General features: G+C 42.9%; 4 protein-coding genes across 15 annotated transcripts; 2 read left to right on the forward strand and 2 right to left on the reverse strand.

Annotated features, from left to right (window-relative positions):
• Positions 1 to 253: 253 nt before the first annotated feature.
• Positions 254 to 3,803, forward strand: LOC100840620. Of its 5 annotated transcripts, none has more exons than XM_003569019.4 (4): positions 254 to 480; positions 1,725 to 2,394; positions 2,883 to 3,030; positions 3,161 to 3,803. In XM_003569019.4, the coding sequence occupies exons 2-4, from the start codon at positions 1,866 to 1,868 to the stop codon at positions 3,240 to 3,242; spliced, it is 759 nt and encodes a 252-aa protein (XP_003569067.1). In that variant the 5' UTR covers positions 254 to 480; positions 1,725 to 1,865; the 3' UTR covers positions 3,243 to 3,803. The 5 variants fall into 5 exon arrangements, with proteins under 5 accessions (XP_003569067.1, XP_010231822.1, XP_014754218.1 ...); XM_010233520.3 differs by having other exon boundaries at positions 1,729 to 2,394; XM_014898732.2 differs by lacking the exon at positions 254 to 480 and adding an exon at positions 498 to 621.
• Positions 3,804 to 4,468: 665 nt separating this feature from the next.
• Positions 4,469 to 17,189, forward strand: LOC100841224 (pentatricopeptide repeat-containing protein At3g48810). Of its 6 annotated transcripts, XM_024458586.1 has the most exons (9): positions 4,469 to 6,947; positions 7,032 to 7,082; positions 11,915 to 11,992; positions 14,337 to 14,435; positions 14,612 to 14,698; positions 14,999 to 15,074; positions 16,197 to 16,278; positions 16,383 to 16,498; positions 16,646 to 17,189. In XM_024458586.1, the coding sequence occupies exon 1, from the start codon at positions 4,576 to 4,578 to the stop codon at positions 6,502 to 6,504; it is 1,929 nt and encodes a 642-aa protein (XP_024314354.1). In that variant the 5' UTR covers positions 4,469 to 4,575; the 3' UTR covers positions 6,505 to 6,947; positions 7,032 to 7,082; positions 11,915 to 11,992; positions 14,337 to 14,435; positions 14,612 to 14,698; positions 14,999 to 15,074; positions 16,197 to 16,278; positions 16,383 to 16,498; positions 16,646 to 17,189. The 6 variants fall into 6 exon arrangements, with proteins under 6 accessions (XP_024314354.1, XP_003569069.1, XP_024314353.1 ...); XM_003569021.4 differs by having other exon boundaries at positions 16,197 to 16,469; XM_024458585.1 differs by having other exon boundaries at positions 16,383 to 17,189.
• LOC100841530 (long chain acyl-CoA synthetase 1) lies at positions 7,472 to 13,618 on the reverse strand. 2 transcript variants are annotated; one of them, XM_003569022.4, is made up of 20 exons: positions 13,462 to 13,618; positions 12,603 to 12,791; positions 11,618 to 11,681; positions 11,408 to 11,497; positions 11,207 to 11,263; positions 11,070 to 11,118; positions 10,847 to 10,923; positions 10,724 to 10,763; positions 10,549 to 10,643; positions 10,243 to 10,410; positions 10,023 to 10,133; positions 9,842 to 9,929; positions 9,696 to 9,762; positions 9,544 to 9,619; positions 9,294 to 9,411; positions 8,584 to 8,829; positions 8,364 to 8,503; positions 8,094 to 8,276; positions 7,761 to 7,880; positions 7,472 to 7,660 (listed from the first exon to the last, which is right to left on the reverse strand). In XM_003569022.4, the coding sequence occupies exons 2-20, from the start codon at positions 12,761 to 12,763 to the stop codon at positions 7,598 to 7,600; spliced, it is 2,013 nt and encodes a 670-aa protein (XP_003569070.1). In that variant the 5' UTR covers positions 12,764 to 12,791; positions 13,462 to 13,618; the 3' UTR covers positions 7,472 to 7,597. The 2 variants fall into 2 exon arrangements, with proteins under 2 accessions (XP_003569070.1, XP_014754215.1); XM_014898729.2 differs by having other exon boundaries at positions 12,603 to 12,794; positions 13,462 to 13,611.
• Positions 17,190 to 19,416: 2,227 nt separating the features above from the next.
• LOC100841839 (DUF724 domain-containing protein 3) lies at positions 19,417 to 24,524 on the reverse strand. 2 transcript variants are annotated; one of them, XM_010233522.3, is made up of 4 exons: positions 23,883 to 24,524; positions 22,181 to 22,594; positions 19,926 to 20,342; positions 19,417 to 19,735 (listed from the first exon to the last, which is right to left on the reverse strand). In XM_010233522.3, exons 1-4 carry the CDS (start codon positions 24,381 to 24,383, stop codon positions 19,721 to 19,723), a joined length of 1,347 nt encoding a protein of 448 aa, XP_010231824.1. In that variant the 5' UTR covers positions 24,384 to 24,524; the 3' UTR covers positions 19,417 to 19,720. The 2 variants fall into 2 exon arrangements, with proteins under 2 accessions (XP_010231824.1, XP_003569071.1); XM_003569023.4 differs by having other exon boundaries at positions 22,181 to 22,597; positions 23,883 to 24,523.
• Between the last annotated feature and the right edge of the window lie 488 nt (positions 24,525 to 25,012).

Here is a 25,012-nt window from a genome sequence, read left to right on the forward strand (position 1 = left end):
AAAACAAATAGTAATCCCTCACTCTCTCGGAGCGCAATCAATCTGAGCCCGTCCGTCTCTCTATCCAACGGCCCTCTCCTCGTCCCCAACAACCCCAGCACTCCCAAAAAGATTCTAAAAAATGATTAATTTAATTAATTAATGTTAAAAAAAGATAAAAGGCGAAGAGAAAAGAAATAAAAGAGGGCGCGTGATTTCCGAGGCAAATCTGGATGCTTCCAAGTCCGTCCCCCCCGCCTCCCCCCCCCCGACCCGTCGTCCTCCACGGCTCCATCCCCACACCCACACCCGGGACCCCCTCTCTCTTTCTCTCCCGTCCTCCTCGATCCCCCTCACCCCAGGTCGCCGCCCCTCTCTCTCCCTCCCTTCCCTCCGCGTGGGTTTGCGGATTGGCGTTCCCCTCTGCGCCGCGGGGCCGTTGCTTGATTCGGCGGGGAGATCCATCCGCGTGGTCGCCATTGGCCGGGTGCTCTATAGTAGGTGGGTTGTTGTTGTTGTTAACTCTGAGCTGCTGCTGCGCTATTTTTCTTGTGATTCCGTCGGGATTCGTTTGGGGCAAAAGGTTGGGCTTATCCGGTGGATTCCGCTCTCCTCGGGCCATGGTTGGGCGGAAACATAGCGGTTCTTCTCCGTCCTTCGTTCAGCTGCGGTTCTGATTTTTTTTGTTTCGGTTCGATTTTCGTGCTGTTCGAACAAACCCTTCTGTAGCTTCCGGCCCTTTGAAACTTTCCCCAATGTTTGTTCGAGTTAGTGGGTTTCGTTCTTATCTGCATTTCGTTTTCTGCGGGTTTGTCCCTTTTCTCCCCTGATTTGATCGGCGGAGCGCGGCATGTGCTTGGATTGTTGCGCTTGAGCTGCTTTGTTCTCTTCTGCGCATCGTCATCTCCGCTTGACTCGGGCTAAGCTCGAGATATTTCCACGGATTCCTGTTTGTTCGTTTGCTGGGCTGTTTAGGCGCCGAATTAAATTCATGCCCGGCCTCCTGCTGCTGCTTTTGGGGGCCGGGTTTCAAGCCCCAAATTGGGGCCATGGTTGCGCCGCGGGCTCCTCCCGCCCCGCCCCCAAATCAGGCAGTTGATTTACTGGCCTGCTGTTGTTTCGTCAGTTTGTAGAATAGCTTGAAATGTCCAAAGAAACCTAAAAATAGCACACCCCCGTTCCCTTCCCACCACCAAATGCCAGTTCCAAATCTGATCAACCACACTTTTGTTTTTAGCCTCACCCGTTTCTTCTAAAAAAAGCAACAGAAAGATCGTTCGTTCGTTCGTTCGTTTCGCCATGTGTAAGCAATGGGATGCTTTGTTTGCTGTGAAAGGGTCGTGTGAAAGGGGGGAGGTAACCGAGGTAGAGTGGCGGCCGCGTCCTGCGATTAGCGTTTAAGCAGTTTAAAGTTTCGAGACCTTTGCGTGTTTCTGCTTAATTTAGGCATCCTGGTTTTTCTATTATCTGTATTTGCGTCTTTGAACGCAAAGGAAGTTTCTTTTCCCCCTGTTCTCTGCCTCCATTCGGTGGTTCCTACTCCCTAGGCTCCTAGTCATTGTTGTGTTACGTAGCTGGTTTCTGCGTCGTGATTAGGTGTGTTGCCGGGTTTGAATTTGCTGGTTTGGTATTTCAGGTGGAGAAAAGCTCGAATTTTGTTACCCTTGTTTGTCTGTGGTTAGAACTGTCCCCAGTATGGACTTTTAACTAACCAACCTAACTTGTTGCCAAACTTATCTGTGCAGGCAGGCAGACAGTTTTTCAGAGCCTTTTTCTTGCAATTTTGGGAGGAGGACATCTGATCCCAGGATCAACCAACCCCTGGTCAAAGAGGGAGCTAGAGTTTTGTCTCTTGATGCTTTAGAGGCATCGTTTTTGCAGTTCTGATGGAAGCTCAAGGCGTCAAGGACCAGGACACTTTGATCGACCTGGAGAGTGGAAACAATGTTGTTATTGGCGAGTATAACCCTGGAATGGATGTTAATTTTGCAGTAGGCTTAGGAAGAATCCTGCCAAATAGTGTATTGACTGGTGGCATGTGCACCAAGGATGACAGAAACCAGCACATGGATGGTTCCCCGCCCTCACCGGAAGCTGCTGCCAGGAATGGTGATGACAGGAAGTCTGAAGGGGAGGAGAAGCTGGGCCTTTTGGATAATTCCGGAGGCGAGAAGGCAAAGAAGAAGTGGTCCAAAAAACCACCACGACCGCCAAGGCCGCCGACACATTTGCCGTTGGATGCTTCAGATCAGAAGCTCCTCAATGAGCTGAATGAGCTTGCATTGTTGAAACGGGCAAGGATTGAACGGATGAAGGCTTTGAAGAAGATGAAGAATGCCAAACAAGGGTCCTCAACTAGCAACTTTTGTCCCATGATCATTACCATTATCTTCTGCCTCGTCATACTCTGGCAAGGTATACCAAATTAGTAACAAGTAGGTACACTGATATCTCTCATATGCCATGTTTGTATTGGAAAAACAAAAACATGTTTACAGATGAAGTAAAACCTTTACTAGTCCTGAGACTAACCTTGTCAAATGGAAGTTTCTTGGTGATAACCGAGTTCAGTTCACCATTAGTATCATTGTACATATTAGGATGTACTAATTTCGTATCGAGCAATTAACTGTATATGTCTCAAGAGTCTTAACACACTGTTTGCGTTTAAGTCCTCATAGGATTACTGGGACGTTGTCAAATCGTTCGTCCATATCATTTAGAAATCTGTCATCTCCAACTAGAGTATGTCTTAAGTAGGTAGTCAAATGCTTTATATCTATTAGGACATCTAGTTTGACGAACTTATTGGTATACATAAATACTCATGTGATGTAAAATCACTGTAATTTATTGGTCTTCAAAAAACAATTGCCTTAAACTTTCTTATTTTGACACTACAGGATTTTGCTCGAGGCAAGAGTCTGGCGTAAGCTTCCATGGATCACCTGAATCTTCAGTTAGAGCACATAGCAGTCTGATCTCCATTCATTTCTACAAGAAGAACCATTCTAACATCAGACCTCACAGTTCCACCTCTGCGGCTCCCAAGTATGTGTTTCTCTAAACAAAAATATCTTGTCTGCTTCTAACGATCTGTTTTATATCAGACATTGTCGCTTACTAACTTTTTCCTCTTGATGTGCTGCTGATGTTCTTCAATTCCTTCTACCTTTTGCAGCAACGCAGAAGCGCACCACCGGGGCTGGAGATCGGTAGCAAAGGGAGAACGACTGCGGCACGAACACATCGTCCGAGCATGACCCCAGGCCGCACCAAGGCGCGACGGTGTGTTCCCCCCCCCCCCCCCCCTTCGCCATTTTGAGGCCGATGTAAATCTACTGAAGACTGTCAGCGCCCCACGAAGCTGTCTCGCTGTAAATGAACCCTCCCTTCTACCGTTGTCTGCGTGCGTGCGTGTGTGTTCCCCCGGTTTCTATGCTGCTAACCAGTGGACTTTCCCGTGGTCATGGCACCTGGTAAGTCTCAAGTGCAAGCTGTATGATGATGATGATGATTATGATAATAAAAGGCTTGCAGCTGTAATAATATTAGTAATCTAATCTCACCTGGCCTCGTCCAGTCGTCCTGAAGCAAGCGTGCTGCGAGGTGCCTGGCTATATTTTATCTTCTTCTTGGCCACAGCTATATCAGGGGGGTTCAGTTGACACTGTTTAGAGTTGAGCTGAGAGTGTCACTGCTCTGACCGGTGGTGCTCTAGATCTGCTCAGTGTTGTGTGTACAGCATATGAGCATATGGCAGATGCATTTGTTATGTATGATTAATGAGCAATCAAGGACGGCTAATCAACCAACTCAGATATGATTCAGATCCATCTTTTCTTCTTCTGGTCTCTCCGTGTGTATTTCTGACAGTGAACTCCACATGGCGTTGCTTCCTGAGTAGCCAAGCCAATCTTGTGAACTGAACTGGCCATTTAATACTCCTGTTAAGCGCATGGTGGCTTTTTAGCGTGGTTTGTCGGCGTCGAGACCCCATCTTAATGTCACTGTTGACTCTTGAACAGTAATTACTCTCTTCAGTGCTCTTTGTGTGCTCTGCGGTTACTCTCTTCAGTAATTAAACAATCTACGACAGTTCGGTACGATTAGGCTAGTCGGAGAATAAAGTATTTGTGGCGACATAGAAATTTCATTTGTCAGCTTTATAGAGTCATCCTATCTGCACAAGTGTGATGTGATGGTATAATATTTAGTTGTCCTAACTTTTTTTTCCTCATTTAATAACACGACACAGTTCTTTAGAATTTTTTCCATCAAATTGCTTAATTGTCACTTCTTTTGTTATTTCCTCTGTAACACTCACCATAGCAACAAAACCTAGAATCAGAACAAAAACCTCCACCGTTATCTAAAAAAATATTTCTCGTGGCTTTTAGAATTTCCCTTTTTTTTATCTGCTGTTGTATCTACGCTGCTGGGCTCTTCTTCTTCTTCTTCTTCTTCTTCTTTCTTCTTCTTCTTCTTCTACTGGGCTGGGCTTCAACATAAGGCCTCAAGCTGGGCTTCCGAGGAGATTACACAAACGGGGGCGAGTAGAGACTCTGTTCGAACTTGGGAAGTTAGTTGCGCGCCATGTGTTCGAACAAATGCCGCCTACTCCTCAGGCGGCTCCCCCGCCGCCGCCACTTCTCCGCCGCGCCGGCATCCAACCACCGCAACAAGTGCGCGGAGATCGAAATCCGATGGCCGCAAGAGAGGTCTAGGTCCCCAGCTCCTAACGCCGGAGAGGCGTTGGCGAGGGCCCATGAGGCCACGGTCAGGCGTCTCGCGGCGGCGGGCGACCTGGACGGCGTCCAGTACACGCTGCAGGAGATGCGGCTGCGCGGGGTGGCGTGCCCCGAGGGCGCACTCGTCGCCGCCATATGCGCCTTCGCCCGCGCCGGCGCCGCCGACCGCGCGCTCAAGACGTTCTACCGGGCGCGGCACGACCTGGGCTGCGCCGCGCCCACCGTGCGGGTGTACAACCACCTGCTCGACGCGCTGCTCCGGGAGAACCTCGTCGCCGCGGTGGTGCCCGTGTACGACAACATGAGGAAGGCCGGCGTGGAGCCCAACGTGTACACCTACAACCTCCTCATCAAGGCGCTGTGCCAGAACGACCGGGTCGGCGCCGCGCGCAGGATGCTCGACGAAATGGCCAGGAAGGGGTGCCGCCCGGACGAGGTGAGCCATACGACAATCATTTCCGCGCTGTGCAAGCTGGACAGGTTGGATGAGGCCAGGGGGATCTTGGCAGAGATGACGCCTGTGGGCGCCTCGTACAATGCCGTCGTTCACGCTCTGTGTGGACAGTTCAGGATGCGGGAGGTGTTCTTGGTTGTTGACGAGATGGTGCACAGGGGATTGCGGCCGGATACTGTCGCCTACACAAGCATAGTTGGCGCGTTCTGCAAGGCCAGGGAGCTGAGAATGGCTTGCGCCATTTTGGCTAGGATGGTAACCGAAGGTTGTGTTCCAAATGTTCAAACATTCACTGTGTTGGTCAAAGGGTTCTTCGACGATGGAAAGGTGCACGACGCGCTTGGAATGTGGAATTGGATGGTTGCTGAAGGATGGGCACCATCGACAATCTCTTACAATGTTCTAATTCGTGGCCTTTGCCACATTGGTGATCTAAAGAGGGCATTATTTGTTTTCAGTTGCATGGGGAAAAGCGACTGCTTGCCTGATGTGAGGACCTACTCTACTCTTATTGACGGCTTCTCAAAAGCTGGGGACCTAGATGTTGCCATGTCTATATGGAATGACATGACAAACGCTGGTTGCAAGCCAAATGTTGTTGTTTATACAAATATGGTGGATGTTCTTTGCAAGAAGGTGATGTTTGATCAGGCAGAGAATCTCATTGATAAGATGTCATTGGAAAATTGTCCTCCTAACACATTGACGTTCAACACGTTGATCAGAAGCCTGTGTGACCTTGGAAGAGCGGGGAGAGCCTTGAATGTGTTCCATGGGATGAGAAGATATGGATGCCCTCCAAATGACAGGACTTACAATGAGTTGCTTCATGGTCTTTTTAGGGAAGGAAACTGTGAAGACGCCCTTCGAATGTTGACCGAGATGCTTAACCATGGGTTTGAGTTGAGTTTAGTATCTTACAACACTACTATTAGTGGTCTGTGTCAGATGAGAATGATCAAAGAAGCTATGATTCTTCTGGGGAGGATGATCATTCAAGGAATTCAACCCGATGCATTCACTTTCAACGCAATAATTCATGCTTATTGCAAGGAAGGGAATGTCAGGGCTGCTGCTTGGATGTTAGGTCGGATGGACGCAGTTAACTGTCCACGTAACATAGTTGCATACACAAGCCTGATGTCGGGGCTTTGCAGTCAGCATAAGCTCGACGATGCCATGGTTTACCTCCTGAAGATGTTATATGAAGGTATCTGTCCAAATGAAGCAACATGGAATGTGTTGGTCCGTGGAATATTTACACACCTGGGCACCATCGGACCAATGCACTTGATTGACCATATCATCGAAGATTTGTAAGCATATCCTTGGAGAAGTTATATACAAACTTGGGCACCATCGGACCAATACACTTGTTAGTGAGTGGCAAAGCTGACAAGCTGCAAATCCTCTTTGATAGTTTTTTTTTCTGAACACGCATCAAAATGCATGTCATTTTATATTAGAAGAAGTGACAAGAAGGTGCAAAATACAAATTACCAATGGTGGGGTGACCAAAATAAACTGAGAGGAAACCTACTCTAAGCTACAAAAGGAGGAGAGAGCTGCCAAGCGCTCTTGCTCAAACGCCCTCTACATCTGTTGGCCTCTCATTCAAAGGGAGCATGCACAAGGCTTTTGCCCCTGCCAACTTCGACAGCTCTACCTCGGCTAAAACTGCTTCTACCGCTTCTTGGCAGTCCGGTCTTGTGTTTGGCGAAAACACAAGGCTTTGGCCTCTTTGATGGGTTAAATTTTTCAAGGTATGTTATTCTTTTAGAACGCTAACAATGGTCTTTTGATATCAATAACAAAGCTATTTAATTTTGTGTCTCTTCCAATAACAGTGATCACACGTGTCAGATTTATAAAGATGTTCCTCGAGGATTCACCAGGAGGTATTCTTCAAATTCGCTAACTAGTGCATCTTCAGTATGGTCAATCTGTAATATGTGTAAAATGAATATTTGTTAGTACACATTGATATGTAATCTGAGTCGTTCTTGTTCCCCTGGCATATCTGCCCTGCTGAGTCATTAAAAGGAAACTTAATTTTAGTATATAGGAAATTTTCCAAGAATATTATCCCTACTCGTTTTTGCACAGCTGTCTCCATTGTTTTGCAATGGACCCAGACACAGCACAAATAGGGAAAAAACCGTTCCTTGATCAAACTATTATTCCTCTAGATTTTTTATAAGCACAACCATCCGGTTCATTGTCTTTCTGTCGCATATGTATCTACAGAGAGTAAGGGAGAGAAAGAGATAGGAACAAGGGGTGGTCAGATAGACACAAAGTGCACCACACAATATGCATTTTATTTCTTATATAATCTTGATTACGAGAGTTCAATAGGAGATTTACAATGGTATTTCAGCCTTTGGCATGTGCCCAAACGGAACACGTATTTTTATTTCACTTTGTTGGCAGCCCTCTGATCCTCCAATTTTTTGTATAATTTGTCAATCTCAGGCTGCATAGGAAGAACAATGAATTAGAACCATTCAAAAGAAACAAATATAGGACAATTATTAACAACAAATATCACACTGCAGTAGATCAACAAATATTACCTGGTAATATTTTAGCATGTAGTTTCTTCTCTTCTTCATTGTTGCGGTGACCAAATCCCTCTCAAGGTCAAAAGGTACAGGATCCAACACTACGCCTTTGATGTACTCAAAACCCCGTAGCTGATTTGTGACATGCAAACAGGGTTACTATATTGCTTAGAGATGCAGCGAGAGTAAAAACCAAGGAGTCTACTCTATAGAGAGTTCTTTTTCTTCTCATTGCAAACACACTGAAGACTATGTTAATGATAATGTTAGGATAATTTAATGGGTGACATGATGAACCCTGTGATATGTTCATTGTTCATTATGGTAATGAATAAATGACTTTACCTTGTTCTTCTGTGCAGCAGCTGTAAGTTCTTTTAGGATGTGCTCTTTAAGGCCTTCCAATTTGCATATTTCATCAAAAGAACCCTTGTAGCCATTTGACTTTGCCCACTTCATGGTGTTTTCTTCATGTGGATTGACAACTGCCACTAACATTGATCTGTAGCTGTCACCATACACCCAGATCTACAAAAATGATAGTATTATGTTGAATGTAGAGTCATACACTCTCTTAGTATATAATCATATGATCTCACTGGAGTTTTTCCTTACATCTTCAATTATTTGAGGGAAGACATACACTTTCTCCAGATACTCAACTGCGACATACTCTCCCTGTGACAGCTTAAATATGTTCTTCTTTCGGTCAATTACCTTCATGATTCCATCTGGGTTCATCTCTCCAATGTCACCTGAGAACAATATTGTGTCAGTACATGCTACATGAAACTTTAACTTGATCTTCTAATTAAGTCAAAATGTGATTCTTCACCTGTATGAAACCATCCATCCACCATGACCTCATTTGTGAGCTCAGGATTTTTGTAGTACCCAGTGAAGACAGTGCTCCCTCGAATAAGAATTTCACCACGAGAAGGAACGCCAAGTGGATCATAACCCATCTCAGGTACTTCTTCCAATCGCAGTTCAGTGTAGGTGGCAGCAACGCCGACAGTTCCAACCAAGGCCATGTCATCAGGGTAACCAACTGTGCTAGGTCCTAATGTTTCCGTTAAACCTGAACAAAGTCCACAAAATTAACCTTATACTGGTGCATTTTAATTGACCAAAAGGGATTGATAACTCAGCCATGTATTTTTGGTGTATCTGCGTGAAACGTGATATGATACAGAAAAATAGATGCCCACACTCTTTTGCCTCCTGTTGTAAACAGTAGTGTGAAATAAAGCTAAATAGTCGAAAACAATATCTCAACCTAATAAGAAACCAGCTTTGTGAGTACTCAACGCTCTTATGACTATTGCTAAAATAGGTCAATTGATTTCAGTTCCAAATAGATCTAGAACTCATGCGTAAACTGAAACTATATCCAGAAAGTTTGGTGGTACATTTTATCTATGATTTGTTTGCCTTAGCAACTACTTGATCATATGGAGTCGAAACAAATGTATTTGTACTTCTGTAGTGATAGCAGTCTGCAGGAGGAATTTATGAACCATGGAAAGGGTCTACATGCATTACCATAGCCTTGGATAAAGTACGCACAGCTGGTCACTCTCAAGAACTCTTCAATTTCAGTACTCAATGGAGCACCACCAGAGATTAGTAGGCGAAGATGACCACCAAGCCTTGCCTTGACCTAGAGCAAGCAAATGCAGCAAAAAAAAGAGGAAGATATAGAAGTCATGAGTACAACTGCTTCTGAGCTTTCATTTCTAGGTATGAAAATAACTTGACTGCTGGGATTCTTTCTTAGTTATGAACACCAAACCTTACGAAAAGCCAGCATGTCCGCAAAAGGTGAAGCAGTTTTATGCGTGTAGCCTGCTTTCATGCTCGCTAGTTTTCTGGATTGAAGAAAATACAGTGAGCAGACATGATTTATTGTATTTAACAAAGAATCAGTGATGCTAACCAACTTACCGGTTGTACAAAGCATTAAAAATAACCCTCCTGAGTGGTCTGAGGTCTGCCAAGGCCTTTAATATACCTAAACCCGATCATAACATGCAATCTGAGTTAGCAGATACATGGGCTTAAAAGTAATATCAATATTTTTATTTTATCACCTTCATAAATCTTTTCATACACTCTTGGTACCCCAACTAGCAGGGTTGGTTTTAACTCCATGAGATCATCCCTCAAGGCATTCAAATCCTGACAAAAAAATAGAACATTGTGGTCATATTAAATAAGAAATGATTACCAGTAAGATTGAAAGTGGAGGGCTAATATGGCGGATTTGCTCACTCCATGGTAATAGCCAACTGAGGCTCCTTTGTGAAAGAAATACTCTTCGATCATGCGATCGAGAATGTGAGCAAGTGGGAGAAAGGAAAGAAACACATCATCTGTTGACATCTGCATACCCAAAATCACTCAGTTTGCTTACAGTATGCATAAAAAGGACCATTTATTGAATCAGGAATTAGGCTTATTTAAATCACTATATCTGAGAGAAAGGAACAACCTTATCATCGAACTGGTCCATGAAGAGGTCCACCCCTTTTACATACATTCCATGGCTCTCATGGCTGAGCATGACACCTTTGGGTTGCCCGCTTGTTCCACTTGTGTACATGATGGTGCATGTATCATTTGGTTGCGGAGGACAAGGTTGAGATGGTTTATCCTTTCCCTGAAATATAATTCGAGAATTGATGCTTGATTAACACATGCATTTCATCGCATATGTTGCTACCAATGTTGGCAGTCTGAATAGATATAGTTACTTTGGTTGAGTGAACTATGAACACCATGCAGTTTCTTTACCCACCATTTTTAAGAAATCATCCCAGGAGTACACTTTCATCCCAATCTGCTCGGCATCTTTGATTTGTTCGTTATTTGCTGAAGTGAATGCCACCAATGCTGCAAACGTGTTTTGGAGAATATTTAGTTATTCCCAAAAAAAATAGTGACCCTAATTAGTAATTATTGTAGTAGCTTACCTTTTATCCTGCTAGCAGATGTGCAATTTGGGGACAGTATCTGCAAACAGGAAATACTCACAATCAAATCCAAATTCAGGAGATCCTAAAAGTATTCGATTTAGTTAACATATTTGGTTGTACTTCTTTTATTTTCTTGTCTTGGATGAAGACAACATCAATCTCAGCATGGTCAATAATGTAATCAACAGCTCCTGCACCTGCAATCTCATGGAACGGTTATTAGTGCTGATAGATAACAACTTTTTTCTGATCAAAAGTGCAGATCTTGTGTTTTAAATGTTTGCATTAGTTGACCTGAAACATTTTATGATGATGGTCCATTATTTATCATATTCCTGCTTACCTAAAGTATCATATAGTGGGACACATATTATGCTGTAACCATTGCAGGCCTGCAAAGTTAATTGTGGGATTAGCATAGTTTATCCTGGTCAAAGGAGATTAAGAAAATTCACACGCAGATGGGGTTCTAATGGCTACCTGCATTGCTACAACCCACTGAGGGCAGTTTGCTCCGTAAATTCCAACACGGGAACCCTGGCATAAATCAAGCACATGAGCATCATTGTCTCTGATTACTGTAAATTTGACAAGCGCTCTCCAAAATACAATATGCCAATAATTGCAGAGTTCATTCTTATATTTGGAGTGGAGAAGTTAGCTTAAGTCCCCGCTTTTTACCGGTTGCACCCCCAGCTGCTGCAAGGCAGAGCCAATTTGCAGCACTTCCTCATAGACCTCCCTGTATGATTTCCATAAGTAGGGCCCTGGCTATAAGATAGAAAATGGGGGGAGGTTTCCGTTAAAAATACTTAGTGAAAATAGACAGGTAGCAGATGTATAAGCTTCATTATCCCCATCATCCTACTGGTAGTTGTATATGCGCATTACCATTCCATCTTTAAATGGACGCCATCCAAGCATCCGGTTGTCTGGATACTTGCCCGCTGCTGTTCTGAAGAAACATAAAAACAAAAAAGGGTCAAAACCAAGATCTTCTGAGTCCTGAAAGATTATTTTGTACTACATTTTTTCCATGCGGTTAGTTTTTCGTTTTTTTCTTAAATTGGAAATGTAACCTTTACAGAGGTTAGTAAAATATTAAAAAGGTTTGTCATGTATAGTACGTCGAATGACACCACTGGATGAAGGTTCAAGTATCTTATGTATTCTGCACTCTCTTTACAGGTTCTGTGTACAGGAGTCAGCTAAACTGGGACTTGTGTACTCTTTGAAGATTAATGGTAGAAAGACATCATGGATACGGTATGTTCTTAGTTCTGTTTCTAGTCATGTGCTAGTACTGCTGCCCATTCTCTTATTTCTTTTCCAAAGACTGGTTTAAAAAGATAAGTTTGAGAAGAAAAGGAGGGACCAAGAAATATTTTTAGAGTACACATAGAACTTAAACCTTCAGTATTTACTATTCAGTAGTAGTTTACTGCACAGTTTTCTTGGTAAATAGTGGCTCCAAAACAGAACATCACATGTGCATGTCCTCTTCCGAAGAAAAACACATGCCTGTCCTTGTATGAAGATCCAAAAGTCAGCTTTGGTAAAAGCAGAAATAAAGTTCTCCTCAGTGTCATCTTCGTAACAACTGTAAACATCTATAGCAGTACTTTTTTGTTGTTGGAAAACCACACACATTTAAAGTAGTGTTGTTTTTGTTGTTATGAAAACAAAAAGCATGTAGGGTAGTGTGGAACAAAAAGATAACTCTTGTGGCATGGAGCAGCAAGTTGGATTACCCTGTTAGTGCATACCGGATACCATGTCTCTCTGTCTTTGTTTATGGTCCAGAAAAGAACAAAACGAAGTACAGCAGTAGAAGCTTATCTAGCAAAAGAATGAGCTGGTTGTTTTTGGTATTTACCTGAACACATCCCATGAAGTTCTCATGTCAGGGTCAAGTGGCGGAAACCCATCCTTGGCCAGTATATTCCGGAACACCGGACCTACCGCCGGCCGGCCATCCTTCCCAGCCTTCCCATCCTCCACCTGAACCGTGAAGACGTTCTTCTTTGTCTCCTCCATCCTCTATCAGAGAAATCAATGCTAGCAACTACTGCCATCAAGAAAAGAATATTACACTGGTTTCCCAGAAAAAAGAATACCACACTCTCTTAGTCCACTGAATTAATAATCAATACAATAGCCCAACCCAGGGTGAGATGAGCTTTCTGAACTGCATAGTTGAAAAATAGGAGAGAAAAAACAGGACCTGGCAGTTCCTTAATTATTTGCCGAGAAAAATAGAAGTTTTCCAGGGAAGACTTTTTGACGTTTCCTTAACTAGTTTCAGACCAGTTGGACAATGACTGCAGTCTCCCAAGGAAGACTGTTTCAGACCTCTGGCACTTTTCGTGGGTAGAGATTGCGATCCTTGTGTGTTATCTCTCATTAGAACAAAATAAGCATTTGCTTCAAAAATAAAAGAAAATAAAGAAAGTGTCCAAGAACATCAACTACTGACTCTCAGGTTAGATCTATTTTTTTTCTTGGGTGCAGTCAGCCAGAAAGCAAGACTCGTTCCTATAAGAAAACGCTATCCGCTAACAGTATATATTGTTAAAAAGTAAGAAAAGTTCTTGTTATTTTCTCCCTCACAGAGGGAGAAAGAGACAGAACAGGAGACAGGGAGAGAGGAGACAGAGAGAGGAGAGAACAGGAAAGGAGACTTGGTGAGAACACAGAGCATACATGGAAGGAACTTGAGGAGACATAGAGCTTACACAGAAGGAGCTTCCGAGCTTGGAGAAGGCAGAGAGATCTTGGGTGAAGGTTGAGAGGAAGCTAGGCGGCTGGGCATGCAGCCGCTGGGCGCCCCTGCTGAGATGGCTGGCAAGATGAGAGAGAGTTTCCTATATATGCAGAGGGCAATTGGGAGACGGCCAAGGGAGGTTGTGTGCACCGAATGATGTGGGCCCACTTGGTTAGGACTGGTCCTAAAACCGCTTCCAAGAATTCAAGAGAGAAACTCTTTCAAGGCATATATAGCTTCCAAAAATCAAGCACGGCGTGCTTAGCGCGTGAACAGATGTAATTACCCAATCTTGTTTTCTACTTGGTGATGTGGCGCCAAATACATATACTATGTGGTTTGAGGGTAGTTGGCCCGATCTGCTGGCCTGCTTGGACAGTCACCAACACGTAACGAAGAAATAGTCATTCCGCATAATCTTATCATCATGTGTTCAGGAATGTTTTTTTAACCTCTGAGACTATTTTTTTTATTTTAGAAAAAACAAAGTTTGCATCTTGATATATTGAAAAGGTTGTGGTGTTTACAAAACCCTAAGATAGGGCTGGGTACAACTCAACAAAAACAACAAATATGAATGATTTTGTTCCACTTAGTAATGCTTGTGCTTTCCTTTAAGGCGTGTCTGGACAAGAGGGTACTTCTTCCTTCCCAAAAAAAAGACAAGAGGTACTTCTTGGTAAAGATTAGGTGTTTAGTTTAACTTTGACTTAAATGCCAAGTTTTTTTACTAAGGAATAATATCATTCTTTCAAGCAGCTCCTTAAGCTGGGTTTAGCTGTTGTTTGCTGACCGTGCTGTTTATTGTTTACAGTATCTGATCGAGCTTGATGTTGAGTTTTGCAGTGATAAGTCAGTGACGGTTGTCCAACAACAACAACCTAATTCTTTCTTGATTCAGAAGGCATGGCCTGTTTATGGAGGAACCGTAGGACTGAGATCATGGTACTGTACTGTATAGAAAGCCAGAAAATTCCAAGAGTCGCACGGATAATTTACCATTAATCTGTAGAAATGAATGATGTGATTGCAATATTATAATCTTGTCCCTGCACAACATTTTGGACTAATTCATTGTTAATTTGACTGGATGTAACTGCGATATTATAAATGTTTTGCAGTAAAATAGAGAAGATTGCGATGCAGCGGCGCACCCACGAGCTCTTGCTGGAGAACACTCGGCGTCAAAGAACCCTTTTAGTTGGAAGGTAGTAGCAGCATTAAATCTCAGTCTTTTTATGGAAAATTAGTTTGCTGGTGCCTGTACTACTTTGGGAAGTTCTTTATCAAAGTTTCCTGTCAGTTGTCAACTGGTGGTGTTTATCACCGTCACTGTGGTAGATTTCTGACTGATAGTCTGAATTTTGCTTAAAAACATTACTGTGTTCGAGTAAAATTTGAGCCTGTCAAGTTCTTACGAATGAATGGTCAATTGTACATTTTTTAAAGCTTTGCCCCCCAGTGAAATTACAGTTTTGTCGGCTCACTTACCAGGTCTGTCTCAACAGGATAAGCTACCTACTGCTGCGGCTGTCAAAGTTCACATTTGATGCATTTGATGTTTCCAGGCAAGCAGCACAGCAGGTACCCATTCATCACACATACCTACCACTTACTTAGCTACTGGTATCATTTTTTTTTTTACCATGAGATGATATTTTTCCGTTAGGTTAAAGAGTAAGACAGAATTTGCTCAGATCAAGTTACTGGACAGTTGATTGATTTCAACCTCAAATTAGCTGATTTGAGAAAAGGGAAAATTATTAAGTGTAGCTGGCGGAAAAATATGATCTACAGAGGGAAATGTCGCCAAATCTTAATACCAGGGACCAATCTGACCTGCACGTAATTGACAATTCTCTTAATTACGCAGTTATTGGTCTCAACCTGGCTTGACTATCATCAACTGCTAGTTGCCATTATGCTGTCTTCTTTATTTAGTCAAAGCAATTTGTATATTCCTGTGAGGCCATCAAACAATTGAATACCAGTGTGTAAAAAAATGCATGAAATCCCCTATGCAATGGGTAATCAGTTAATCACACTTTAATCATTTGATCAATTGCAAAACTTGCTTAGTCCATCTGAGACCAACAACCACCCATCAGACGATCTCGAGAACATCAACACATTTTCTGAACTTATTGCAATGAGATCTATACATCCTCTGAACAGTGAACAAATACAAGGTCCATATATACTCCTCCATACACATGTATCGGTTCGGCTATAAGCAATCAAACATGGCAATATGTAAGCAACAGTGCCATTGGTGGCCAGTTTTAGCTTAGAACTTGGGACGCCGCCATTGATGGCGGCATGGGGTTAGCTGGCTTAGCTAGGGTTCGTTCCATTGCATGTCCTGATCCAAAGGACGTCGTAGTGCTTTAGCAACAATGGCGCCATGTGGATGCATGGGTGATCATTTATTTCGCTTCGCCACCCACACGCCTATTGCCGTTAAAACTAAATGCCAATTCATTATTTTGGCTAAAAGCAAGGAGCAACACATGCATATGAGATGTCTATGGGAACTTTTGGGGCTCAGATCTACTGACCATTCCTTTTACCTATCGGCTATATATATATTGCACATACATTTATTTCCGATAAAGTGCACATATATAGCAATTAACAATACAAAGCATGTCTCCCGTATCTATTTGCAGTCTTCTCTTCTGCGTTGAGATATTGCTATCTTGTCAGGTTGAAGAATTCTTCCTACACTCTTGGGGCCCATATGGGATCACAGCGAGGTTGTTTGTGCTGCGCAATGAGCAATCATCTGGTTATTAACGAAATCAAACTACAGTACTTGATTGCTTTTCTCCTCATATATACCAGTTTAGACTAAATAGGTTTTGTTCTGTATTTTTGGTTGTTTTCTCGAAGCCGCCGTCGGGTGATTAATTCAATTGTACAATTTGCGCCTTCGATCTTGCCGTTCTTCTTCTAATACAAAATGATTCGACAAAAGAGGTGTGTGATCTACAGCTAGCTCAAACATGGTAATAAGAACACACCCTGTGTACAGCCTGCTGCCGTTAACCTAGTAACTGGGTATAAACATGAAGTTAAATCTCAAGTTCACGTGGCCAAGAAGTATCCAGAACGGTCGATCTTAACTGGGGGTACTGTTTGTCTTTTACTTCCAGATACTGTTTCTCTGCACGGCAAAGGACGGGACCATTTATCATGCTGCAGTCCAGGCCAGCCTCACCCCATTTATGATGTTCAATGGTGTTGGTGTCCATTGGGCATTGGCAAAGAAATTGAATGGGCGGGGCAAAAGGTGAGAGCAAGGAGACACCATATGCCACTGCAGCTCCACGTGCACAGTGTACAGTTGGTGCAGCACAGCAGCCGGAGTTAAGTAATTCTGACTGGGTTGCATCCATCTCCATCTCCAAGCATCCAGCTGGCCTTGTCATTGATGCAAGCTTGCTTGCCCATCTTCATGGTTTCTTCCATTTTGATCTCGACTTGTTCTTTGATCCTCTTGCTTGTGTGATGGGTGGAAGTAGAAAGTTCCAGTCAGACTGGTGTTACTTTTGTGGGTTAACTTGGGGGCAGATTGTGTTACATCACCATGGTTTTCTTTTCGTTAGGATGGAGAGCAGTGGGTCACATCGATTTGGTTTGCTTTGCCAGTTATGTGGTTTGCTTTTGGAAATTTATTGGCATATGTGGTTGATACTATATATGAGCATATTATATATATTGACAAAATTTACTCTGTTGTGACATATATTTCTTTAGGACACTGGTCTAGTACTCACATTGTGTCACATCATTTGCTATTTTATTCATTTTAGTATACGTCTGGTGATCCATGCAAATGCCTATTTAATACCAGTCCTAAATATAGGGCGTGCATGTTTTCAAGATTTAACTTTGACCACGGATTTGTCTAACTAATTGTGGATTACTCCATACAATGTTGGTATGGATGGAAACGTTTTCTAAATTCAAGTCCAACAATATCAATTCGTGTCATACAGTCTATATATAGCTAGACAAATTCTTGGTCGAACTCGAGTCTTGGAAAACATGCAAGTTGTACATGCTGCAATTAATCGTTGTATTTTGTAAGAACAGACATCACATGAATTTCGTGTATATATTCAGTTACTAGGAAAATTTTAGCTTTGGTGGATTTTACAGCATTTCTATGTTATCTCCATCATTTTTTTACTCAGTCGTATTGTACATGCGTCGCAAATATCGTTTAACGGATCTATTCCGCTCGACATAAATCGATACCTTAAAAAATTTTAGGGTCTACCTTGTATGTTTTTAAGGGCCGTCTTTTTAAGGTATCTGATAGAGATACTCTTATTTGCATGACAGGTCACCGGTAACCGTTGTTTAATTGAGCCACGCAATGTAATCTAACATTGCACTCTTCCCATCGCCTTTAATTCGGTGACGGAGTAATAGGTGTCACTATAGGTTGCCCCAAAGCTACACAAGCCTTTAACCTTTAAGTTAAGATCAAATTCATGAGATCTTACATATCGACGAATGTTTCAAAATTTATCACCTCTATTATTTGTTCTACTACCGTAATTGTGTTATGTCACTCTATCTTATTAGTCTATACCCTCTATCGTAAACTTTCGCAGAACTTTTTCCAAAATTGTTGGCTTGCTGGCTACACTTAACATGACCAAATTCATGTCCCGGTCACTGTTTTAGGAGGAAAAAACGCGGTACAATCTCACGATGAACAAGCATGCCACATGACATTATAGTAATCTTGCTGGCTACACTTAACATGCATACTGCTTCATCATCATATTGTCACTCTCTTTGCACAGCTCAACAGTTTAGTTGAAGGGGATGGATCCTGCTGCGTCTTGTCATCGTCTTCTCCATGGCCCCAATTAATGTAAAAGCATTTCTTCTCGTGCTAGGATTAGTTAATGCTGATGAAGCAATAGATGCATGCCACAGCTATGTATGCTGATGTTGCTATTGCCTGGCCCTAGAAACTAAAGCCCCAACTCGTTTGGTTTCGAGCTATCCCTGCTCCAGTTTCCAGTTTGTTTTGTTTTGCTTTGAGAGAAAGAAAGAAAGAAAGAAAGTTTCCCTTGCAGCAATATTACTTAAATTTAGAGGTAGCTTTCTTTTTCCACCACATTTTTCTTGATTTGCATGGACCGATTTGATGGATAGGATGGATGTAGTAAATAAGGGTAGATAAGCCCAACGACCACACTAAATATGCCATAGTACGGTCAGTCCTGAGCAGTTGCATATCATCTCAGGAGTAAAATGAATTCCTCTGCCAGCCTTTAATAAAAAGGCACTGCATTGACACTAGTACTTTTGGAGGAAATCCTGGAAAAGTGACATTTTTGATTAATAAAAGATAAGCCGATTTTATTGATTTTGGGAGATCACCCGATTCTCCAGTGCATGGCCAAATGCAATCCCTCTATGAAAGGAAAATGTTGGTCAAGTTTAACTGTGGTTAAGCATGATCATCAACTGACAGAGAAAGACAGGCCCCTCAAGAAAGAAAGATGGCTAAGCAATGCAATTTGGATGAGCCATTCTGTTCAGTCACAACTTGCATGCACAGATGCACATACACACACGACATAACACAGGAAGAAAATGCTGTCTGCATTGATGGCATCATGTAAACCTGTCTCTCTAATCTGGTACAATGCTAAAGAATGCACAATAAGTGATGATGCATTGTCACCATCAGAAGAGAGAACATATTTTCATCTTACTGTTAACGCAACCAATGAATTCATTATGTTAAGGGTATAGTGAAAAAATTAGGTGGTCCAAGAGCTAACCAAAGGTTCAATTAATTGGGGCATGAAATTTTGGCAGGGCGGACCGTTGGCGGTTAGACCGGGTTGGAGTGTTTTTGATTTAGTTTACATGAGATGAATGCAGAAAAGCAGTCTACGTCAAACCGAGCTCAAATTGCTAAAATCAGAGACTCACAGAGAAAAGTTTCCTTAGCCTAGCATTGCTGTTGCCAAAAGTTTTAGGTTTGCAGAAAATGCGTTGAATCTTACTGGCAAGGTGACAGTTGCCGATAAAAAAACATTCAGATCAACTGCTGACGGAGTTGCGATGGCAGGAAGGCCATCTACCGTTTTGCTGATGACCTTTCTATGCACCTAAGACAACTTCATTTCAGTAAGCATGGCAAACTAGTCAAGCCATTTCTGTGGGTATTATACGCGGCTATGCCTCTTCAGTCTTCACATCTCCAATGCCTGCCAGGGGATGCAAATCATCAATGAAAAATTGCGTTAGACAGACACCTGTAACTGATAGCAACAGAGGGTAACTGCGCCTCAAGACAGGAGGAGCATAGGTCAGATATCTAGCTATCTAGCAGTTATCAGTAAATTACTTGTGATAGTTACTTAGATGCAGAGGAAATGGATAGGTGGTAGAGAGTACCGGGGAAATCCGCATCCACCTTCCACCCACCCAATCACAATGCAGTCTCAGCTGTTCGCGCCCAAATTCATTCTCTTCCTTATAAGACTTGAAGTAAACCATGCACTTCTGATCGCTAATAACCTTGGATATCACACCAACCCACCATCCGTCATTACAAAAGGCATCAACTTCGTCAAGGAACTTGAAACCATTGCTGACAGGGATATCTGGGGGAGAGGGCCTGATGTGCTCCTCTCCTATGGTTTCTGTCAAAGGTGTGGTCTCATCCTCGGCTTTCAGTGCATCATACTCCACCAAATACTTGTGGCCAACAGATTTAAGAACAGTTCCCTGGAACCAAGCTCCGCGAAAACCTTCGTCATTACTGCTGACTTCAACCCTACTGCCCTTTGCAAATTCCGTTTGCAACCAATTCTGAAAGATAGCCAAAGGGCATAAAAAGGCAACATTTGTTAGCTATGTTCGCAGTTTAAACTGCCTTAAACATATGCAACGAGAAAACATCATCATTGTTTGTAACTCATCTAGAATTTAGAACGCAACAGAACATGTAAATTTATTAACTTTGCAAACTTGGGAGGAACAGCTTGATTTGGTTTACTCGATGAGAGCATATTGATACTACCTAAAAATAGAACTAAGTTCAGCTGCCCAGTACTCAAACAGCTTGATTTGCGCAAGTGATTATCTGACTCATGTAACTGCCATCGGTGGATCATAACATCTTTATTTTTTTTAGTGATTAGTACTATATCTGCAGATAAAACACTTGCCAACGATGAGACCCAAGTAAATATGTATAACTTTCTTGCAAAAAATACAATAATAAATATGAATTAGCTGTAAAAGGAAGCTGTCCATTAATGAAACTGAAGCTCCATGTTTCTTGGTAAAACATACTAACAAGAAACAGAATACAATGAACCTTTGTTTTCCAACATCAATGTGCTATAAAGAATGTCTAAGAAACAGAGACAGATACTAAGGTGCTAAATTTGGTTATCCTAAGCTCCTAACTAGAGACAGGGTGTCGCGTCAAGTAATGGAGGTGATTATTCCTTAATCTATAAGTACAGAGAAAAGCAGGTAACAAAGTGAGCAGACATCGTAGCCGCAGGAAATATTAAAATTAGGGATAAATTAACAACTAATAATTTAGGCAGATTGACAATTTCTGAATTTAAAAGAATCAAACAGATATATCTAATATCTCAACTTGTTAACAATGTTACGTTTTTCTTTAACTATCCCTTCAGCATTGGTTGTTGGAACAGCATTGGTTTAAATGGGACCCCTCGGCCCCCTTCCTGTGGCGCCTTGTGCAAGCCAGAAAGGCTTTCAGCAGACCTTCTTCATGGAGGCTTTTACTGTGGCTTGGCATATTTGAAAGCAGAGGAATGGGTTCATTTTCCACGATGTCCCCCTTCCGCATGGCCTGGCTTCTGCAGTTCAAGGAGGATCTTCGGGTTCAGAGTGTCAGGATTAGGGAAGAGTCTTGTGGCGCTGGGTTTGGTGCGTTAGCTTCTCGTTGTACCTCCTCCACCCCCACCCCCACCCCTCCTTGCACAGTTACTTTTCTTTGTGTTTTTATTAATACATTATATACTGCTGGAGCCTTTCCTACAGTATTCCCTCGGAAAAATTTACAGTTCTCCGCACACAAATTTTATATTTGAAGAGAACTGCACAACTGAACAAACTATAGTTCCATTAGAAATGTCAAAACAGGAACATGACCAGTCATCTCAAAGTTCCAATGCACCGATTCAGTAAATATTGGTACCAAACACAGCTTATGTGTCAATAAATGTTATAAAACTCTTAGAAACGGAGGAACTGAAAAAACACAGGCATATGAATTAGGATTTAGGAGCTGTTTGGCTGCACCGCACGAAAAACACAGAAATTTTCTTTATATACTGAGTTTATGCCATAGTTGCCAGACATAATGGAAAAAACTCAGAGGTATGACCTCGTGCTTAGGTCCATAAGAATTATGTTGCCTATCCATGTGATCCAAAAATCAAATGAAAATCCTCCAATCCAAAGAGGCCCGGTTCATAAGTAGAAGAAATAATGGTTACAAGGAAAGTAGATTTAAGAAACTTCACCTTATCCCACATCTGAATGGATTTTAGCATTAAAAACATCAACAGAAAAACCAATCCACGGAGCATCCACATAAAGAGCAAAAAAAATAGCTTAAGAAACATTTCGAAGAAATGCAGCTTGTTGAAAGATTATATACACACCTGTGAAACTTTCTCCCATTGACCATCGACCCAATCATATCGCAGCCGCAGTGCCTTCTGGTCCAACTGAAGGTCCTTTCCTGAATTTGCTAACTTAAATGTATATTTTAATTCGGGATGGACCTCAATAATCATCCCTGGCCACCAGCCATCGCCTTGGAATCCTTCAACATCATCATTGACGGAGAAACAGATAGCTGATGTACGTGGTGGGCAAGGCCTGATGTGCCTCATTTCGACGATCTCACTGCACAGCGAACTACCATCACTCTTCGAAGAAGTGTAATCCACCAAGAGGTTGTCCTTCCATATAGTCTTTGCAACAACTCCAGGGAACCAAGCAATTACAGAATTATCTTCCAACTTGGAAACTTCTACTTGTGTTCCTTTCTTATATGGTGTTCTCTTGGATGTCTCCTAACAGAAAAATAATAGTGATTTAGTAATCAATGAAGAGTGAAGAAAAGAAGGTAAAAAACAACACAAGTCCAAAAAAAAGCCATGAATAGCAAATCTAATCTAAAACTACCATGATCAACACAACTGGGGGCAAATATAGATGTTGAAGACTAAAATTCTTATGTTAGCAATCACATAAGGAATTCTCACAGATGCTCTATTGAGTCTATTCTAACTGATAATTCTAATTCTATGGACATAAGACGGTAGCTAGAAAATCAGAATCTAAAACTACCATGATCAACACAACTGGGGGCAAATATAGATGTTGAAGACTAAAGTTCTTATGTTAGCAATCACATAGGAATTCTCACAGATGCTCTATTGAGTCTATTCTAACTGATAATTCTAATTCTATGGACATAAGACGGTAGCTAGAAAATCAGAAACTATCATGACATATGGAATATCCCGGAGAACTAAAAAAAAACTTTAAAGCATAAAAAATTCAGATGCTCTACACTGATCGATGATGCGAATATCCAGGAGAAATCAGAAACCCCTTTAAAGCATTACATTTCAGCAGAAGGCATTTGCAATATCATCAATAGTTCAGGACTGGCCACTTCCACAACAATCTTGGCATGTCATCTTGTACCGAGACTCAGGAACGTCAATAATAACTTGTCAGCACATAAGAACACCAGAAAAACCAACTAGCAACTGTGCTTGAAATGTACAGCAACTAGACTCACTTCTTTCCAGCATGATCCATATGCGATCAAACACATTCTATCTTTGGTCTAACAACTGTAAACCACCATCCCAGAGCAATTTATTCGACAAATATGTTGAATTGCAATCTTCCAGGCAGTGGGACACATGCACTACACCCAGGATGTTGCATTCCATCAGATACTAGATGCAACAACAATCCATCAGGCACTACATGCAAAAACAGTGCACAAGCAATTAGCAATAGTCTCCAATTTACAATGCTAACGCAGAACACACCAGCATATCACAAACTTGGAAGATCAACATCTTCCAACCACTAACCCTAAGCAGAGAACAAAAATGTGCTCCCTCAACACCAAATCACATAGAGATAGAATCGATGCTACATTCAACAAGATTGCACATGCAGCAGCAATCCACTAAAACCCTGCAAGATGTTCATCTTCTAACCCTAACCAATGCAACAAAGGAACAAATGGGGCTTCCCCGCAGTTTGAATGGAGACAGAATGCTAGTGCTAGTAACAAAAAGACGACATTTTGCACGGCGGTGTAGTGACTCTTACCAAGTCCTCCGGGGAGCGCCACTCGCCGGCGACCCACTCGAGGTGGGGCCGGACGTCGGCGGCGTCGAACTCGACCACCTCCCTCGTCTCCGGGAAGCAAACCGCGACCCTCCCGTGGGCCCGACCCCCACCGAGGAGCGCGACGCCGAGCCACCACGCGCCGTCCCGGAGCGCGTCCACGGCGGCGTGCTCCGCGGGGGGCGAGGCCGCCAGCGACGGTGGGGGCGGGCGCGGGCGGACCTGCGACGCCGGCACGACCCCAGGCGGGAGCGGGCGGCCGGAGGTCCCCGAAGAGGAGGCGGCGAGGGAGCCGTATTCGACCGCGTAGCTGCGGAGGTCCGGGTCGTAGCTCTTCACGACGGCGGCGAGGTGCGCCGCGCGGTAGGGCTGCTCGTCGGGGAGCACCTCCACCACCTCGCCGGAGGGGAACACCTCGGAGGGCTCCGGCTTTGACGGCTTTTGCGCCGACGGTGGGTGACGGCGGAGTCGCGGGGACCGCATTGGGATTTGGGCTGCGGTGGTCGTAGTGGACCGCGGAGTAGAGCGTGGGAGTTCCCTTGAGCTACAGTGTAGAGGGTAGAAGTAGAATCGAGTATGCGGCGAACAGTAGTGAGATAGTAATCTGGTGAATGGCCCGCGGACAAAGAATGACCGAAACCTCCAACAATGGTACTACTCTGATTCCGAGATCTTTCGAGAGAAACGTGTTGGTTCAAATGGATCTTGGATTGCATATTCGTTTCCTCACATAATGAGCCAAATAATTAAGAGAAGGAAACAATAAACTTTTAGCTTACATATTACTAGCCGCCATGCTTCTGCGTTGCTGCGGAATAAACAAAGAAACAATACAATACATCTAGAAAAAGAATGTTGTTCCCGTCCGGAAATAAGAGTCATTTAATTTCCAGACGAAGAGAGTACTAGTGTCAAATCAAATCATCGATATCTACTGTCTACTCTTGAGTCGAATCTTAACAGTTGTGGTGCCCTCTGAATTAATTCTCTAGTTGATATACCATCGTCACCGATTGAGATCTTCACGTGCTCACATCAGTGGTTAGCAGCCAATCGCAGCCCCCCACAATTGCAGCCCACCACAATTGCTCCATTTGGGGTTTGTTTGGTTC

Source organism: Brachypodium distachyon, chromosome 2 (genome assembly GCF_000005505.3).
Source record: "Brachypodium distachyon strain Bd21 chromosome 2, Brachypodium_distachyon_v3.0, whole genome shotgun sequence".
Taxonomy (NCBI): domain Eukaryota; kingdom Viridiplantae; phylum Streptophyta; class Magnoliopsida; order Poales; family Poaceae; genus Brachypodium; species Brachypodium distachyon.